Genomic DNA, 19,305 nt, shown 5'->3' on the forward strand with positions numbered 1-19,305 from the left:
AGAACGAGGAAGGGCGAGCGAGAGAGAGAGCGAGGAAGGGCGAGAGAGAGCGAGCGAGGAAGGGCGAGAGAGAGCGAGCGAGGAAGGGCGAGCGAGAGAGAGCGAGGAAGGGCGAGCGAGAGAGAGCGAGGAAGGGCGAGCGAGAGAGAGCGAGGAAGGGCGAGCGAGAGAGAGCGAGGAAGGGCGAGCGAGGAAGGGCGAGAGAGAGAGCGAGGAAGGGCGAGAGAGAGAGCGAGGAAGGGCGAGAGAGAGCGAGCGAGGAAGGGCGAGCGAGAGAGAGCGAGGAAGGGCGAGCGAGAGAGAGCGAGGAAGGGCGAGCGAGAGAGAGCGAGGAAGGGCGAGCGAGAGAGAGCGAGGAAGGGCGAGCGAGAGAGAGCGAGGAAGGGCGAGCGAGAGAGAGCGAGGAAGGGCGAGCGAGGAAGGGCGAGAGAGAGAGCGAGGAAGGGCGAGAGAGAGAGCGAGGAAGGGCGAGAGAGGGAGCGAGGAAGGGCGAGAGAGGGAGCGAGGAAGGGAGAGAGAGAGAGCGAGGAAGGGCGAGAGAGAGAGCGAGGAAGGGCGAGAGAGAGAGCGAGGAAGGGCGAGCGAGAGAGAGCGAGGAAGGGCGAGAGAGAGAGAGAGCGAGGAAGGGCGAGAGAGAGAGCGAGGAAGGGCGAGAGAGAGAGCGCGAGGAAGGGCGAGAGAGAGAGCGAGGAAGGGCGAGAGAGAGAGAGCAAGGAAGGGCGAGAGAGAGAGAGAGTGAGGAAGGGCGAGAGAGAGAACGAGGAAGGGCGAGCGAGAGAGAGAGCGAGGAAGGGCGAGAGAGAGCGAGCGAGGAAGGGCGAGCGAGAGAGAGCGAGGAAGGGCGAGCGAGAGAGAGCGAGGAAGGGCGAGCGAGAGAGAGCGAGCGAGAGAGAGCGAGGAAGGGCGAGCGAGAGAGAGCGAGGAAGGGCGAGCGAGAGAGAGCGAGGAAGGGCGAGCGAGGAAGGGCGAGAGAGAGAGCGAGGAAGGGCGAGAGAGAGAGCGAGGAAGGGCGAGAGAGAGAGCGAGGAAGGGCGAGAGAGAGCGAGCGAGGAAGGGCGAGCGAGAGAGAGCGAGGAAGGGCGAGCGAGAGAGAGCGAGGAAGGGCGAGCGAGAGAGAGCGAGGAAGGGCGAGCGAGAGAGAGCGAGGAAGGGCGAGAGAGAGAGAGCGAGGAAGGGCGAGCGAGGAAGGGCGAGAGAGAGAGCGAGGAAGGTCGAGAGAGAGCGAGCGAGGAAGGGCGAGCGAGAGAGAGCGAGGAAGGGCGAGCGAGGAAGGGAGAGAGAGCGAGGAAGGGCGAGAGAGAGAGCGAGGAAGGGCGAGAGAGAGCGAGCGAGGAAGGGCGAGCGAGAGAGAGCGAGGAAGGGCGAGCGAGAGAGAGCGAGGAAGGGCGAGCGAGAGAGAGCGAGGAAGGGCGAGCGAGAGAGAGCGAGGAAGGGCGAGCGAGAGAGAGCGAGGAAGGGCGAGCGAGAGAGAGCGAGGAAGGGCGAGCGAGGAAGGGCGAGAGAGAGAGCGAGGAAGGGCGAGAGAGAGAGCGAGGAAGGGCGAGAGAGGGAGCGAGGAAGGGAGAGAGAGAGAGCGAGGAAGGGCGAGAGAGAGAGCGAGGAAGGGCGAGAGAGAGAGCGAGGAAGGGCGAGCGAAAGAGAGCGAGGAAGGGCGAGAGAGAGAGAGAGCGAGGAAGGGCGAGAGAGAGAGCGAGGAAGGGCGAGAGAGAGAGCGCGAGGAAGGGCGAGAGAGAGAGCGAGGAAGGGCGAGAGAGAGAGAGCAAGGAAGGGCGAGAGAGAGAGAGTGAGGAAGGGCGAGAGAGAGAACGAGGAAGGGCGAGCGAGAGAGAGAGCGAGGAAGGGCGAGAGAGAGCGAGCGAGGAAGGGCGAGCGAGAGAGAGCGAGGAAGGGCGAGCGAGAGAGAGCGAGGAAGGGCGAGCGAGAGAGAGCGAGCGAGAGAGAGCGAGGAAGGGCGAGCGAGAGAGAGCGAGGAAGGGCGAGCGAGAGAGAGCGAGGAAGGGCGAGCGAGGAAGGGCGAGAGAGAGAGCGAGGAAGGGCGAGAGAGAGAGCGAGGAAGGGCGAGAGAGAGCGAGCGAGGAAGGGCGAGCGAGAGAGAGCGAGGAAGGGCGAGCGAGAGAGAGCGAGGAAGGGCGAGCGAGAGAGAACGAGGAAGGGCGAGCGAGAGAGAGCGAGGAAGGGCGAGAGAGAGAGAGCGAGGAAGGGCGAGCGAGGAAGGGCGAGAGAGAGAGCGAGGAAGGGCGAGAGAGAGAGCGAGGAAGGGCGAGAGAGAGAGCGAGGAAGGGCGAGAGAGGGAGCGAGGAAGGGCGAGAGAGAGAGCGAGGAAGGGCGAGAGAGAGAGCGAGGAAGGGCGAGAGAGAGAGCGAGGAAGGGCGAGCGAGAGAGAGCGAGGAAGGGCGAGAGAGAGAGAGAGCGAGGAAGGGCGAGAGAGAGAGAGCGAGGAAGGGCGAGAGAGAGAGCACGAGGAAGGGCGAGAGAGAGAGAGAGCGAGGAAGGGCGAGAGAGAGAGAGCGAGGAAGGGCGAGAGAGAGAGCACGAGGAAGGGCGAGAGAGAGAGCGAGGAAGGGCGAGAGAGAGAGAGCGAGGAAGGGCGAGAGAGAGAGAGCGAGGAAGGGCGAGAGAGAGAACGAGGAAGGGCGAGCGAGAGAGAGAGCGAGGAAGGGCGAGAGAGAGCGAGCGAGAGAGAGCGAGGAAGGGCGAGCGAGAGAGAGCGAGGAAGGGCGAGCGAGAGAGAGCGAGGAAGGGCGAGCGAGAGAGAGCGAGGAAGGGCGAGCGAGGAAGGGCGAGAGAGAGAGCGAGGAAGGGCGAGAGAGAGAGCGAGGAAGGGCGAGAGAGAGCGAGCGAGGAAGGGCGAGCGAGAGAGAGCGAGGAAGGGCGAGCGAGAGAGAGCGAGGAAGGGCGAGCGAGAGAGAGCGAGGAAGGGCGAGCGAGAGAGAGCGAGGAAGGGCGAGCGAGAGAGAGCGAGGAAGGGCGAGCGAGAGAGAGCGAGGAAGGGCGAGCGAGGAAGGGCGAGAGAGAGAGCGAGGAAGGGCGAGAGAGAGAGCGAGGAAGGGCGAGAGAGGGAGCGAGGAAGGGCGAGAGAGAGAGCGAGGAAGGGCGAGAGAGAGAGCGAGGAAGGGCGAGAGAGAGAGCGAGGAAGGGCGAGCGAGAGAGAGCGAGGAAGGGCGAGAGAGAGCGAGGAAGGGCGAGAGAGAGAGCGCGAGGAAGGGCGAGAGAGAGAGCGCGAGGAAGGGCGAGAGAGAGAGCGAGGAAGGGCGAGAGAGAGAGCGAGGAAGGGCGAGAGAGAGAGAGCGAGGAAGGGCGAGAGAGAGAGAGAGCGAGGGAGGGCGAGAGAGAGAGAGCGAGGAAGGGCAAGAGAGAGAGCAAGGAAGGGCGAGAGAGGGAGAGAGCGAGGAAGGGCGAGAGAGAGAGAGCGAGGAAGGGCGAGAGAGAGAGAGCGAGGAAGGGCGAGAGAGAAAGCGAGGAACGGCGAGCAAGAGAACGAGGAAGGGCGAGAGAGAGCGAGGAAGGGCGAGAGAGAGAGCGAGGAAGGGTAAGAGAGAGAGAGCGAGGAAGGGTAAGAGAGAGAGAGCGAGGAAGGGCGAGAGAGAGAGAGAACGAGCAAGGGCGAGCGAGAGAGAGCGAGCAAGGGCGAGCGAGAGAGAACGAGCAAGGGCGAGCGAGAGAGAGAACGAGCAAGGGCGAGCGAGAGAGAGAACGAGCAAGGGCGAGCGAGAGAGAGAACGAGCAAGGGCGAGCGAGAGAGAGAACGAGCAAGGGCGAGCGAGAGAGCGAGCAAGGGCGAGCGAGAGAGCGAGCAAGGGCGAGCGAGAGAGAGAACGAGCAAGGGCGAGCGAGAGAGAGAACGAGCAAGGGCGAGCGAGAGAACGAGCAAGGGCGAGCGAGAGAGAGAACGAGCAAGGGCGAGCGAGAGAGAGAACGAGCAAGGGCGAGCGAGAGAGAGAACGAGCAAGGGCGAGCGAGAGAGAGAACGAGCAAGGGCGAGCGAGAGAGAGAACGAGCAAGGGCGAGCGAGAGAGAGAACGAGCAAGGGCGAGCGAGAGAGAGAACGAGCAAGGGCGAGCGAGAGAGAGAACGAGCAAGGGCGAGCGAGAGAGAGAACGAGCAAGGGCGAGCGAGAGAGAGAACGAGCAAGGGCGAGCGAGAGAGAGAACGAGCAAGGGCGAGCGAGAGAGAGAACGAGCAAGGGCGAGCGAGAGAGAGAACGAGCAAGGGCGAGCGAGAGAGAGAACGAGCAAGGGCGAGCGAGCGAGCGCGGGGAACAGAGAGTCAGGAAGGGAGAGACAGAGACAGGGATTGACAGAAAGGGGGAGAGAGACAGGAAGGAGCAAGAGAGAGAAAAGGACAGGGAGAATGTGACACGGATGGAGAGAGAGTGTAACAGGGATGGAGAGAGAGGGAGAGAGAGTCCGTCACTCGGAGTGTGGAAGTGATGAGCCCACCACTCTCAGTGAGAAGGCCTCCTGTCTGAGAGTTCGGGAGTTCCCAGGGCTGCCCCGAACATGTCAGGCACCTCACCTGATGGGAAGAACCCGTGCTCGTGGAACAGCTGCATCACCAGGGCTCGCCGCTGGTCCAGCGTGCGTCTGAGCGACGAGTACGGCACCTTGTCGAACTCCAGGTCAGCCAGGACATCATCGGCGTCCGATCCTTGGGCAGCTGCGGGGTTCAACACGGGTCAGAGGTCAGCCAAACAAAGCCTCGTTCAGCAGCTCAGCCCGACGCCGCGCACCCTCGCGTGGCTGGGAACGCGCAAATACCCAGCCGCCCAGACCAGCGAACTCCCAGGCGCGATTGCTCGCTGCTGATAGCTGGGCCTGGGGATGGGAGGTTATGCTTCACCGCAGCACCGGGGCTGCTAAAGCGAGAGAAGCATCAGCCAGGGTCGTCGCTCCCAATCAGTGTCCCGCGACCCCCGCCACTGGATAGTGCGTGTGGAACATCAGGACAGGAGCAAACTAAATACAGTTAATTAAATAAATCCGGAATTAAAAGGTATTGGTGACCATGAAATTATCAGATTGTTGTAAAAATCCATCTGGTTCACTAATGTCATTTAGGAAAGGAAATCTGCCGTGCTTATCCGGTCAGGCCAAATCAACAGCAATGTGGTTGGCTCTGAACTGCCCTCTGAAATGGCAGCGCAAGCCAATGAGCTGTATCAAAAACTGCTCCGATGGACTGCAGCAGGCAATTAGGGCTGGGCAATAAATGCTGGCCTTGCCAGCGACGCCCACATCCCATGAATGAATAAATTAAAAATAGTAAATCACAGTCGACTATCGACTAAAGGGACCTAGGCAAGAGGAGGCAGCGACCAGTGGGAGGGGGTTGGTTAAGCAGGAAGCAAATGACCGAATACAGTAACTGCCACCCACCCGAGGTAAGTGGAGGGCACACCCCGGCACTCAGTGCCTCTCCCCGCCCGCCCTCTTCCCCCCCACACCCCCCCAGGGCTCAGACACCCTGCTCCGTCAGCTCATTCCAGCTGGGGCAGGTGGCCCTACACTATTACACTGAGAGCGCACCCACACCCCGTGCATGAGGCACACTGGGTCACATTCCCCCACACCCTTGGGGTCCGACCCTGACCCTCGACCCTTGGGGTCCGACCCTGATCCTCGACCCTTGGGGTCCGACCTTGACCCTCGACGCCGACCCTGACCCTTGGGATCCAACACTGACCCTCGACCCCAGGGTCCGACCCGGACCCCGCGTACCAGGCTTGTCGAAGGTGAAGATGTCTCCCTCTCGGTTCGCGCTCTTCGGTGTGTTGGGTTCGGAGCTGCAGCTGGAGCGACGGCGGATCTTCCTCTTCGGTGAGATCGGGTCTTCGGTGGATGAGTCCAGATCTGTGGGAAAACCACAGGACACAGGGTGAGGCGGAGCGGGAGGTGAGACACGGGGCGAGACTGAGGTGAGACACGGGGCGAGGTGGAGGTCAGACCCGGAGCGGGACGATCCTGACACTGAGGGAGGGGCCCGGGGTTTTGGGGGGGGGGGGGGGGGGGGGGGGGAGGCCCTGACACTGAGGGAGGGGGGGGGGGGGGAGAAACGATCCTGACACTGAAGGAGGACCCGGGGGTGGGGGGGGGATCCTGACACTGAGGGAGGGGCCTGGGGAGGGGAGATCCTGACACTGAGGGAGGGCCACGGGGGACGGACGATCCTGACACTGAGGGAGGGGCCCGGGGGGGGGGGGGGGGGGGGGAGTAGATCTTGACACTGAGGGAGGGGCCCGGGGGACGGATGATCCTGACACTGAGGGACGGGACGATCCTGACACTGAGGGAGGGGCCCGGGGGGGGGGGGGGGGGGGGGGGGAGTAGATCTTGACACTGAGGGAGGGGCCCGGGGGACGGATGATCCTGACACTGAGGGACGGGACGATCCTGACACTGAGGGAGGGGCCCGGGGGGATCCTGACACTGAGGGAGGGGCCCGGGGGGGGGGGGGGGGACGGACGATCCTGACACTGAGGGAGGGGCCCGGGGGGGGGGGGGAAACGATCCTGACACTGAAGGAGGGCCCGGGGGTGGGGGGGGGATCCTGACACTGAGGGAGGGGCCTGGGGAGGGGAGATCCTGACACTGAGGGAGGGCCACGGGGGACGGACGATCCTGACACTGAGGGAGGGGCCCGGGGGGGGGAGTAGATCTTGACACTGAGGGAGGGGCCCGGGGGACGGATGATCCTGACACTGAGGGACGGGACGATCCTGACACTGAGGGAGGGGCCCGGGGGGATCCTGACACTGAGGGAGGGGCCCGGGGGGGGGGGGAACGGACGATCCTGACACTGAGGGAGGGAGGGGCCCGGGGGGGGGGGGGGGGGGTACGGACGATCCTGACACTGAGGGAGGGGCCCGGGGGGATGATCCTGACACGGAGGGAGGGGCCCGGGACGATCCTGAGGCTGAGGGAGGGGCCTGGGGGGGGGCGGGGGACGATCCTGAGACTGAGGGAGGGGCCCGGGGGGGGGGGGGATCCTGACACTGAGGGAGAGGCCCGGGGGGGGGGGGACGACGATCTTGAGACTGAGGGAGGGGCCCAGGGGCAGGGCAGAAGCCTGAGACTCACCTGTCGAGTTCTTCCGTTTCTTCCTGTAGCTGCTGAGGATGGCTCTGGGCGAGGTGGTGAGGGCCTGCAACGTGGGCGAGGGCAGCACTTCCTCCGGCCGGAACTCTGGCAGCTCGGCAAAACGCTCCTCAAAATCCACCTCCGACAAGACCCTGAGGAGAGAGAGAGGAGCGGGGTGGTGGTCAGGGCTCAGAATATCCAGCAACAGACACTAGTATTTATCCAGTGCTTTTCCTACAGTAAAACATCCCAAGGCTCTTCACAGGAGCGATTATCAAACACAATTTGACACCGAGCCATATAAGGAGATATTAGGACAGGTGACCAAACGCTTAGTCAAAGAGGTCGGTTTTAAGGAGCGTCTTGAAGGAGGAGAGAGAGGCCGTGAGGTTTAGGGAGGGAATTCCAGAGCTCAGGGCCCAGGCAGCTGAAGGCACGGCCGCCAATGGTGGAGCGATGGAAATCGGGGGATGCGCAAGAATTGGATGAGTGCAGAGATCTCTGAATTTTGTAGGGCTAGAGGAAGGAGAGGCGAGGCCAAGGATGAGAAGTTTAAAATCGAGACATTGTTTAACCGGGAGCCAGTGTAGGGCAGCGAGCACAGGGGGTGATGGGCGAACGGGACTTGGTACGAGTTAGGACACGGGCAGCGAGCACAGGGGAGATGGGCGAACGGGACTTGGTACGAGTTAGGACACGGGCAGCGAGCACAGGGGAGATGGGCGAACGGGACTTGGTACGAGTTAGGACACGGGCAGCGAGCACAGGGGAGATGGGCGAACGGGACTTGGTACGAGTTAGGACACGGGCAGCGAGCACAGGGGAGATGGGCGAACGGGACTTGGTACGAGTTAGGACACGGGCAGCGAGCACAGGGGAGATGGGCGAACGGGACTTGGTACGAGTTAGGACACTGGCAGCGAGCACAGGGGAGATGGGCGAACGGGACTTGGTACGAGTTAGGACACGGGCAGCGAGCACAGGGGAGATGGGCGAACGGGACTTGGTACGAGTTAGGACACGGGCAGCGAGCACAGGGGAGATGGGCGAACGGGACTTGGTACGAGTTAGGACACGGGCAGCGAGCACAGGGGAGATGGGCGAACGGGACTTGGTACGAGTTAGGACACGGGCAGCGAGCACAGGGGAGATGGGCGAACGGGACTTGGTACGAGTTAGGACACGGGCAGCGAGCACAGGGGAGATGGGCGAACGGAACTTGGTACGAGTTAGGACACGGGCAGCGAGCACAGGGGAGATGGGCGAACAGAACTTGGTACGAGTTAGGACACGGGCAGCGAGCACAGGGGAGATGGGCGAACGGGACTTGGTACGAGTTAGGACACGGGCAGCGAGCACAGGGGAGATGGGCGAACGGAACTTGGTACGAGTTAGGACACGGGCAGCCGAGTTTTAGATGATCTCAAGTTTACGTAGGGTGGAATGTGGGAGGCCAGCCAGGAGTGCGTGGGAATAGTCAAGTCTAGAGGGAGCAAAGGCATGGATGAGGGTTTCAGCAGGGGATGAGCTGAGACAGGGGCGGAGATGGGCGATGTTACGGAGGTGGAAATAGGCGGTCTTAGTGATGGCGTAGATATGTGGTCGGGAGCTCATTTCCGGGTCAAATATGACACCAAGGTTGTGAACAATGTGGTTCAGCCTCAGACAGGTGTTAGGGAGAGGGATGGAATCGGTGGCGAGGGAATGGAGTTTGTGGCGGGGACTGAAGACAATGGCATCGATCTCCCCAATATTTAGGTGGAGGAAATTTCTGCTCATCCAGAACTGGAGGTACAAAAAAACTGTCTGACAATTTAGAGACAATGGAAGAGTCAAGAGAGGTGGTGGTGAGGTAGAGCTGGGTGTCATCAGTGTACATGTGGAAACTCACGCTGTGTTTTTGGATGATGTCGCCAAGGGACAGCATGTAGATGGGAAATAGGAGGGGGCCAAGGATAGATCCTTGGGGGCACGAGAAAATAAGCCATTGCACCTGGGCCCAGAGTGGGAGCCAGCGATCATGTCACTGCAGACACTTCCCTCAGTTACTGGCACCTCGTCAGGGTCCCAAATCCCCACCAATCTTCAGCTCAAGACCTGCACTACAATGCTGCAGCACAGAGAGTGCCGCCTGCGATCACCCGCACGGTGATGGGATGCGGGTCTGTGTCTGTGATTACCCTGCATGGTGATGGGACGCGGGTCTGTGTCTGCGATTCCCCCGCATGGTGATGGGATGCGGGTCTGTGCCTGCGATTCCCCCGCATGGTGATGGGATGCGGGTCTGTGTCTGCGATTCCCCCGCACGGTGATGGGATGCGGGTCTGTGCCTGCGATTCCCTCGCACGGTGATGGGACACGGGTCTGTGCCTGCGATTCGGGTCTGTGTCTGTGATTACCCCGCACGGTGATGGGACGCGGGTCTGTGCCTGCGATCCCCCCGCACGGTGATGGGACGCGGGTCTGTGTCTGCGATCCCCCCGCACGGTGATGGGACGCGGGTCTGTGTCTGCGATTCCCCCGCACGGTGATGGGATGCGGGTCTGTGTCTGCGATTCCCCCGCACGGTGATGGGACGCGGGTCTGTGTCTGCGATTCCCCCGCACGGTGATGGGACACGGGTCTGTGCCTGCGATTCGGGTCTGTGTCTGTGATTACCCCGCACGGTGATGGGACGCGGGTCTGTGCCTGCGATCCCCCCGCACGGTGATGGGACGCGGGTCTGTGTCTGCGATCCCCCCGCACGGTGATGGGACGCGGGTCTGTGTCTGCGATCCCCCCGCATGGTGATGGGACGCGGGTCTGTGCCTGCGATTCCCCCGCACGGTGATGGGACGTGGGTCTGTGTCTGTGATTCCTCCGCACGGTGATGGGACGCGGGTCTGTGTCTGTGATTACCCCGCACGGTGATGGGACGCGGGTCTGTGTCTGCGATCACCCCGCACGGTGATGGGATGCGGGTCTGTGTCTGCGATTCCCCTGCACGGTGATGGGACGCGGGTCTGTGTCTGCGATCACCCCGCACGGTGATGGGACGCGGGTCTGTGCCTGCGATTCCCCTGCACGGTGATGGGATGCGGGTCTGTGTCTGCGATTCCCCTGCACGGTGATGGGACGCGGGTCTGTGTCTGCGATCCCCCCGCACGGTGATGGGACGCGGGTCTGTGTCTGTGATTACCCTGCACGGTGATGGGACGCGGGTCTGTGTCTGTGATTACCCTGCACGGTGATGGGACGCGGGTCGGTGTCTGCGATTCCCCCGCACGGCGATGGGACGCGGGTCTGTGTCTGCGATTCCCCCGCACGGTGATGGGACGCGGGTCTGTGTCTACGATTCCCCCGCACGGCGATGGGATGCGGGTCTGTGTCTGTGATTACCCCGCACGGTGATGGGATGCGGGTCGGTGTCTGCGATTCCCCCGCACAGCGATGGGACGCGGGTCTGTGCCTGCGATACCCCCCGTACGGCGATGGGACGCGGGTCTGTGCCTGCGATCACCCCGCATGGTGATGGGACGCGGGTCTGTGTCTGCGATTCCCCCGCACGGTGATGGGACACGGGTCTGTGTCTGTGATTCCCCCGCACGGTGATGGGACGCGGGTCTGTGTCTACGATTCCCCCGCACAGTGATGGGATGCGGGTCTGTGTCTGCGATTCCCCCGCACGGTGATGGGACGCGGGTCTGTGTCTGCGATTCCACTGTCACTGCTCCCCCCTGCGATGCTCAGTCACTGTGTTAACCCCTCACTGACCCCACGCGATGCTCAGCTACTCACTTGTCCACAGAGTCAAATGTTTTTTTCAATGGAGGCGGCCTCACTTTCACCTTCTTGGGAGGATCCTTCTTCTCCGTGTTATCCGAGGAGCTGCACGAGGGTTTGGCCGAGTCACAGGAGGTGGCCGTGGGCTGCGATGTCGTCGGTGCTTCGGGTCGATTGTCCAGAAGAGGGCCGCGCCATTCCGTGCTTGTAGTATACTTTCCCTGCTGAGCACAGACAGACGTGTTCAATGCCCCTGAACAATGAAACCAGAAGCAGCAGAGGGATGGGGAGGGGAAGGCCCACTGCAGCCCGGCCCACGCTCTCTCTACGATCGATCCCCCCGGCCCACGCTCTCACTCTATGATCGATCCCCCCGGCCCACGCTCTCTCTATGATCGATCCCCCCGGCCCACGCTCTCTCTACGATCGATCCCCCCGGCCCACGCTCTCTACGATCGATCCCCCGGCCCACGCTCTCTCCGATCGATCCCCCGGCCCACGCTCTCTCTATGATCGATCCCCCCGGCCCACGCTCTCTACGATCGATCCCCCGGCCCACGCTCGCTCCGATCGATCCCCCGGCCCACGCTCTCTCTATGATCGATCCCCCCGGCCCACGCTCTCTCCGATCGATCCCCCGGCCCACGCTCTCTCTATGATCGATCCCCCCGGACCACGCTCTCTCTACGATCGATCCCCCCGGCCCACGCTCTCTCTCTACGATAGATCCCCCCCGGCCCATGCTCTCTACCATCGATCCCCCCGGCCCACGCTCTCTCTACGATCGATCCCCCCGGCCCACGCTCTCTCTACGATCGATCCCCCCGGCCCACGCTCTCACTCTACGATCGATCCCACCGGCCCACGCTCTCTACCATCGATCCCCCCGGCCTATGCTCTCTACGATAGATCCCCCCCCGGCCCATGCTCTCTACGATAGATCCCCCCGGCCCATGCTCTCTACCATCGATCCCCCCGGCCCATGCTCTCTACGATATATCCCCCCGGCCCACGCTCTCTACGATCGATCCCCCCGGCCCACGCTCTCTACCATCGATCCCCCCGGCCCACGCTCTCTACCATCGATCCCCCCGGCCCACGCTCTCTCTACCATCGATCCCCCCGGCCCATGCTCTCTACGATCGATCCCCCCGGCCCACGCTCTCTACGATCCATCCCCCCGGCCCACGCTCTCTACCATCGATCCCCCCGGCCCACGCTCTCTCTCTACGATCGATCCCCCCGGCCCACGCTCTCTCTACGATCGATCCCCCCGGCCCACGCTCTCTCTACGATCGATCCCCCCGGCCCACGCTCTCTCTCTACGATCGATCCCCCCGGCCCATGCTCTCTCTCTACGACCGATCCCCCCGGCCCACGCTCTCTCTACGATCGATCCCCCCGGCCCACGCTCTCTCTCTACGATCGATCCCCCCGGCCCATGCTCTCTCTCTACGACCGATCCCCCTGGCCCACGCTCTCTCTACGATCGATCCCCCCGGCCCACGCTCTCTACGATCGATCCCCCCGGCCCACGCTCTCTACGATCGATCCCCCAGCCCACGCTCTCTCTCTACGATCGATCCCCCTGGCCCACGCTCTCTCTCTACGATCGATCCCCCCGGCCCACGCTCTCTCTCTACGATCGATCCCCCCGGCCCACGCTCTCTACGATCGATCCCCCGGCCCGCGCTCTCTCTACGATCGATCCCCCCGGCCCACGCTCTCTACGATCGATCCCCCCGGCCCACGCTCTCTACGATCGATCCCCCGGCCCACGCTCTCTACGATCCATCCCCTGGCCCACGCTCTCTCTACGATCGATCCCCCCGGCCCACGCTCTCTACGATCGATCCCCCGGCCCACGCTCTCCCTACGATCGATCTCCCCGGCCCACGCTCTCTACGATCGATCCCCCGGCCCACGCTCTCACTCTACGATCGATCCCCCGGCCCACGCTCTCTCTACGATCGATCTCCCCGGCCCACGCTCTCTCTACGATCGATCCCCCGGCCCACGCTCTCCCTACGATCGATCTCCCCGGCCCACGCTCTCTCTACGATCGATCCCCCGGCCCACGCTCTCCCTACGATCGACACCCTGGCCCACGCTCTCTCTACGATCGAACCCCCCCGCCCACGCTCTCTCTGTGATCGATCCCCGGTCCACGCTCTCCCTACGATCGATCCCTGGTCCATGCTCTTCCTACGATCGACCCCCCCCCGCCCCCCCCGGACCACTCTCTCTCTCTACGATCGATCCCTCCGGCCTACGCTCTCTCTACGATCAATCCCCCGGCCCACGCTCTCTCTACGATCAATCCCCCGGCCCATGCTCTCTCTACGATCGATCCGCCCGGCCCACGCTCTCGCTACGATCGATCCCAGACCCACACTCTCTTTACGAACCTTCAACCCTGGTCCACGCTCTCTCTACGATCGATCCCCCCCGGCCCACGCTCTCCCTACGATTGATCTCCCCGGCCCACGCTCTCTCTACGATCGATCTCCCGGCCCACGCGACTCTACGATCGATCCCCCGGCCCACGCTCTCTCTACGATCGATCCCCCCCCGGCCCACTCTCTCCCTACGATCGATCTCCCCGGCCCACGCTCTCTCTACGATCGATCCCCCCGGCCCACGCTCTCTCTACGATCGCCCCCCCGGCCCACGCTCTCTCTACGATCGATCCACCCCCCGGCCCACGCTGTCCCTACGATCGATCTCCCCGGCCCACGCTCTTCTCTACTATCGACCCTCCCCGCCCACGCTCTCTCTACGATCGATCTCCCCGGCCCACGCTCTCTCTACTATCGACCCCCTCGCCCACGCTCTCTCTACGATCGATCCCCCCGGCCGACGCTCTCCCTTCGATCGACCTCCCCGGCCCACGCTCTCTGCTATCGATCTCCCCGGCCCACGCTCTCCCTACGATCGATCTCCCCGGTCCACGCTCTCTCTACGATCGATCCCCCAGCCCACGCTCTCTCTACGATCGATCCCCCCGGCCAACGCTCTCCCTTCGATCGACCTCCCCGGCCCACGCTCCCTCTACGATCGATCGACCCGGCCCACGCTCTCTTTACGATCAATCCCCCGGCCCACGTTGTCCCTACGATCGATCCCCCCCGCCCACGCTCTCTCTGCGATCGAGCCCTGGTCCACGCTCTCCCTACGATCGATCCCCCCGGCCCACGCTCTCTTTACGATCGATCCCCCCACGCTCTCACTACGATCGATCCCCGGCCCACGCTCTCTCTACGATCGATCCCCCCGGCCCACGCTCTCTCTACGATCGATCCCCCTGGCCCACGCTCTCTCTACGATCGATCCCCCCGGCCCACGCTCTCCCTACGATCGACCTCCACAGCCCACGCTCTCTCTACGATCGATATCCCCGGCCCACGCTCTCTCTACGATCGATCCCCCCGACCCATGCTCTCCCTACGATTGATTCCCCCAGCCCACGCTCTCTCTACGATCAATCCCCCGGCCCACGCTCTCTCTACGATCGATCCCCCCTGGCCCACGCTCTCTTTACAGTCGATCCCTGACCCGCACTCTCTTTACGAACCTTCACCCCTGGCCCACACCCTCTCTACGATCGATCACCCCGCTCCCCCGGCCCACGCTCTCTCTACGATCGATCCCCCTGGCCCACGCTCTCTCTACGATCGATCCCCCGGCCCACGCTCTCTCTACGATCGATCCCCCGGCCCACGCGCTCTCTCTACGATCGACCCCCCTGCCACACGCTCTCCCTACGATCGATCCCACCGGCCCACGCTCTCCCCACGATCGATCCCCCGGCCCACGCTCTCCCCACGATCGATCCCCCGGCCCACGCTCTCCCCACGATCGATCCCCTGGCCCACGCTCTCTCGACAATCGATCCGCCCGGCCCATGCTCTCTCTACGATCGATCCAACCGGCCCACGCTCTCTCTGCGATCGAGCCCCGGTCCACGCTCTCCCTACGATCGATCCCCCACGGCCCACGCTCTCTCTGCGATCGAGCCCCGGTCCACGCTCTCCCTACGATCAATCCCCCGGCCCACGCTCTCTTTACAGTCGATCCCTGACCCGCACTCTCTTTACGAACCTTCACCCCTGGCCCACACCCTCTCTACGATCGATCACCCCCCTCCCCCGGCCCACGCTCTCCCTACGATCGATCTCCCCGGCCCACGCTCTCCCTACGAGCGATCTCCCCGGTCCACGGTCACTCTACGATAGATCCCCCCCAGCCCGCTCTCTCTCTACGATCAATCCCCGGCCCACGCTCTCTACGATTGATCCCCCCTGGCCCACGCTCTCTCTACGATCGATCCCCCGGCCCACGCACTCTACGATCGATCCCCTGGCCCACGCTCTCTCTACCATCGATCCCCGGCCCACGCCCTCTCTACGATCGATCCCCTGGCCCACGCTCTCTCTACGATCAATCCCACGGCCCACGCTCTCTCTACGATCGATCCCCCTGGCCCACGCTCTCACTACGCTCGATCCCCCTGGCCCACGCTCTCTCTATGATCGATCCCCCCGGCCCACGCTCTCTCTACGATCAATCCCCCGGCCCACGCTCTCTCTACGATCGATCCCCACCGGCCCACGCTCTCTCTACGATCGATCCCCCCGGTCCACGCTCTCTCTACGATCGATCCACCCAGCCCACGCTCTCACTCTACGATCGATCCCCCCGGCCGACGTTCTCCCTACAATCGATCCCCCGGCCCACGCTCACTCTACGATCAATCCCCACTGGCCCACGCTCTCTCTACGATCGATCCCCCCGGCCGACGCTCTCCCTTCGATCGACCCCCGGCCCACGCTCTCTCTACGATCGATCCGCCTGGCCCACGCGCTCTTTACAATCGATCCCCGACCCACACTCTCTTTACGAACCTTCACCACTGGCCCACGCCCTCTCTACGATCGATCCCCCCACCCGGCCCACGCTCTCCCTACGATCGATCTCCCCGGCACACGCCCTCTCTACGATCGATCCCCCCGGCACACGCTCCCCCTACGATCGATCCAACCGGCCCACGCTCTCTTTACGATCGATCCCCCCACGCTCTCTCTACAATCAATCCCCCGGCCCACGCTCTCTCTACGATCGATCCCCCGGCCCACGCTCCCTCCACGATCGATCCCCCCGGCCCACGCTCTCTCTACAATCGATCCCCCCGGCCCACGCTCTCTCTACAATCGATCCCCCCGGCCCACGCTCTCTCTACAATCGATCCCCCGGTCCACACTCTCTCTACGATCGATCCCCCCAGCCCACGCTCTCCCTACGATTGATTCACCCGGCCCACGCTCTCCCTACAATCGATCCGCCCAGCCCACGCTCTCTCTACGATCGATCCCCTGGCCCACGCTCTCCCCACGATCGATCCGCCCGGCCCACGCTCTCTCTACGATCGATCCAACCGGCCCACGCTCTCTCTGCGATCGAGCCCCGGTCCACGCTCTCCCTACGATCGATCCCCCGGCCCACGCTCTCTTTACGATCGATCCCCCACGGCCCACGCTCTCTCTACGATCGATCCCCCCACGCTCTCTCTACGATCAATCCCCCGGCCCACGCTCTCTCTACGATCGATCCCCCCTGGCCCACGCTCTCTTTACATTCGATCCCTGACCCGCACTCTCTTTACGAACCTTCACCCCTGGCCCACACCCTCTCTACGATCGATCACCCCCCTCCCCCGGCCCACGCTCTCCCTACGATCGATCTCCCCGGCCCACGCTCTCCCTACGAGCGATCTCCCCGGTCCACGGTCACTCTACGATCGACCCCGCGGCCCATGCTCTCTCTACGATCAATCCCCGGCCCATGCTCTCTACGATTGATCCCCCCTGGCCCACGCTCTCTCTACGATCGATCCCCTGGCCCACGCTCTCTCTACCATCGATCCCCGGCTCACGCCCTCTCTACGATCGATCCCCTGGCCCACGCTCTCTCTACGATCAATCCCCCGGCCCACGCTCTCTCTACGATCGATCCACCCAGCCCACGCTCTCACTCTACGATCGATCCCCCCGGCCGACGCTCTCCCTACGATCGATCCCCCGGCCCACGCTCACTCTACGATCAATCCCCACTGGCCCACGCTCTCTCTACGATCGATCACCCCGGCCGACGCTCTCCCTTCGATCGACCCCCGGCCCACGCTCTCTCTACGATCGATCCCCCGGCCCACGCTCCCTCTACAATCGATCCCCCCGGCCCACGCTCTCTCTACAATCGATCCGCCCCGGCCCACACTCTCTCTACGCTCGACCCCGCGGCCCACACTCTCTCTACGATCGATCCGCCCGGTCCACGCTCTCTCTACGATCAACCCCGCGGCCCATGCTCTCTCCACGATCGATCCCCCCGGCCCACGCTCTCTCTACGATCGAGCACCCCGGCCCACGCTCTCTCTACGATCGGTCACCCCGGCACACGCTCCACCTACGATCGATCCAACCAGCCCATGCTCTCTCTGCGATCGAGCCCCGGTCCACGCTCTCCCTACGATCGATCCCCCTGGCCCATGCTCTCTTTACGATCGATCCCCCCTGGCGCTCTCTACAATCAATCCCCCCACGCTCTCTCTACGATCAATCTCCCGGCCCACGCTCTCTCTACGATCGATCCCCCCTGGCCCACGCTCTCTTTACAATCGATCCCCGACCCACACTCTTTACGAACCTTCACCCCTGGCCCACGCCCTCTCTACGATGGATCCCCCCCCGGCCCACGCTCTCCCTACGATCGATCTCCCCGGCCCACGCTCTCTCTACGATCGATCCCACGGCCCACGCTCTCCCTACGATCGATCTCCCCGGCCCATGCTCTCTCTACGATCGATCTCCCCGGACCACGCTCTCCCTACGATCGACCCCCCGGCCCACGCTCTCTCTACGATCAATCCCCCGGCCCACGCTCTCTCTACGATCGATCCCCCCGGCCGACGCTCTCCCTGCGATCGACCCCCGGCCCACGCTCTCTCTACGATCAATCCGCCTGGCCCACGCGCTCTTTACAATCCCCGACCCACACACTCTTTACGAACCTTCACCACTGGCCCATGCTCTCTCTACGATCGATCCCCCCACCCGGCCCACGCTCTCCCTACGATCGATCTTCCCGGCCCACGCCCTCTCTACGATCGATCCCCCCGGCACACGCTCCCCCTACGATCGATCCAACCGGCCCACGCTCTCTCTACGATCGATCCCCCCCCCCGCCCACGCTCTCTCTGCGATCGAGCCCCCCACGCTCTCTCTACAATCAATCCCCCGGCCCACGCTCTCTCTGCGATCGATCCCCCCCCCCGCCCACGCTCTCTCTGCGATCGAGCCCCCCACGCTCTCTCTACAATCAATCCCCCGGCCCACGCTCTCTCTGCGATCGATCTCCCCGGCACTCGCTCCCTCTACGATTGATCCCACGGCCCACACTCTCCCTACGATCGACCTCCACAGCCCATGCTCTCTCTACGATCGATCCCACGGCCCACGCTCTCTGCTATCGATCTCCCCGGCCCACGCTCTCTCTACGATCGATCCCCAAGGCCCACGCTCTCCCTAAGATCGACCCCCCGGCCCACGCCCTCTCTACGATCGATCCCCTGGCCCACGCTCTCTCTACGATAAATCCCCCGGCCCACGCTCACTCTACGATCGATCCCCACCGGCCCACGCTCTCTCTACGATCGATCCCCCCGGTCGACGCTCTCTCTACGATCGATCCCCCGGTCCACGGTCACTCTACGATAGATCCCCCCAGCCCGCTCTCTCTATACGATCGATCCACCCAGCCCACGCTCTCACTCTACGATCGATCCCCCCGGCCGACGCTCTCCCTACGATCGATACCCCGGCCCACGCTCACTCTATGATCGACCCCCCAGCCACATGCTCTCTCTACGATCGGTCCCCCGGGCCGACACTCTCCCTTCGATCGATCTCCCCGGCCCACGCTCTCTCTACGATCGATCCGCCCGGCCCACGCTCTCTCGACGATCAATCCCCCCTGGCCCACGCTCTCTTTACAATCGATCCCCGACCCACACTCTCTTTACAAACCTTCACCCCCGGCCCACGCTCTCCCTACGATCGATCTCCCCGGCCCACACCCTCTCTACAATCGATCCCCTGGCCCACGCTCTCTCTACGATCGACCCCCCCGGCCACACGCTCTCTCTATGATCGATCGCCCCGGCCCACTCTCTCCCTACGATCGATCCCCCCGGCCCACGCTCTCCCCACGATCGATCCCCCGGCCCACGCTCTCTCTACGATCGATCCCCCTGGCCCACGCTCTCTACGATCGATCTCCACGGCCCACGCTCTCTCTACGATCGATCCCCCAGCCCACGCTCTCTCGACGATCGACCCCCCTGCCACACGCTCTCCCTACGATCGATCCCCCCGGCCCACGCTCTCCCCACGATCGATCCCCTGGCCCACGC

The 19,305-nt window shown here is 63.8% G+C and overlaps 1 protein-coding gene across 1 annotated transcript in view; it reads right to left on the reverse strand.

Annotated features, from left to right (window-relative positions):
- Nucleotides 1-4,429: 4,429 nt before the first annotated feature.
- The window catches only part of LOC147109744 (protein capicua homolog), a 208,163-nt gene continuing 193,287 nt past the window's right edge, over nt 4,430-19,305 (reverse strand). Inside the window, 4 exon segments of the mRNA XM_086003871.1 lie at nt 4,430-4,656; nt 5,718-5,849; nt 7,077-7,228; nt 10,854-11,062. Coding sequence (XP_085859997.1) covers nt 4,445-4,656; nt 5,718-5,849; nt 7,077-7,228; nt 10,854-11,062 — 705 coding nt within the window. The 3' untranslated portion in view covers nt 4,430-4,444.

This window comes from Somniosus microcephalus, chromosome 12 (assembly GCF_052327205.1).
Source record: "Somniosus microcephalus isolate GS21.2 chromosome 12, FLI_Smic_1.0, whole genome shotgun sequence".
In the NCBI taxonomy this organism is placed as follows: domain Eukaryota; kingdom Metazoa; phylum Chordata; class Chondrichthyes; order Squaliformes; family Somniosidae; genus Somniosus; species Somniosus microcephalus.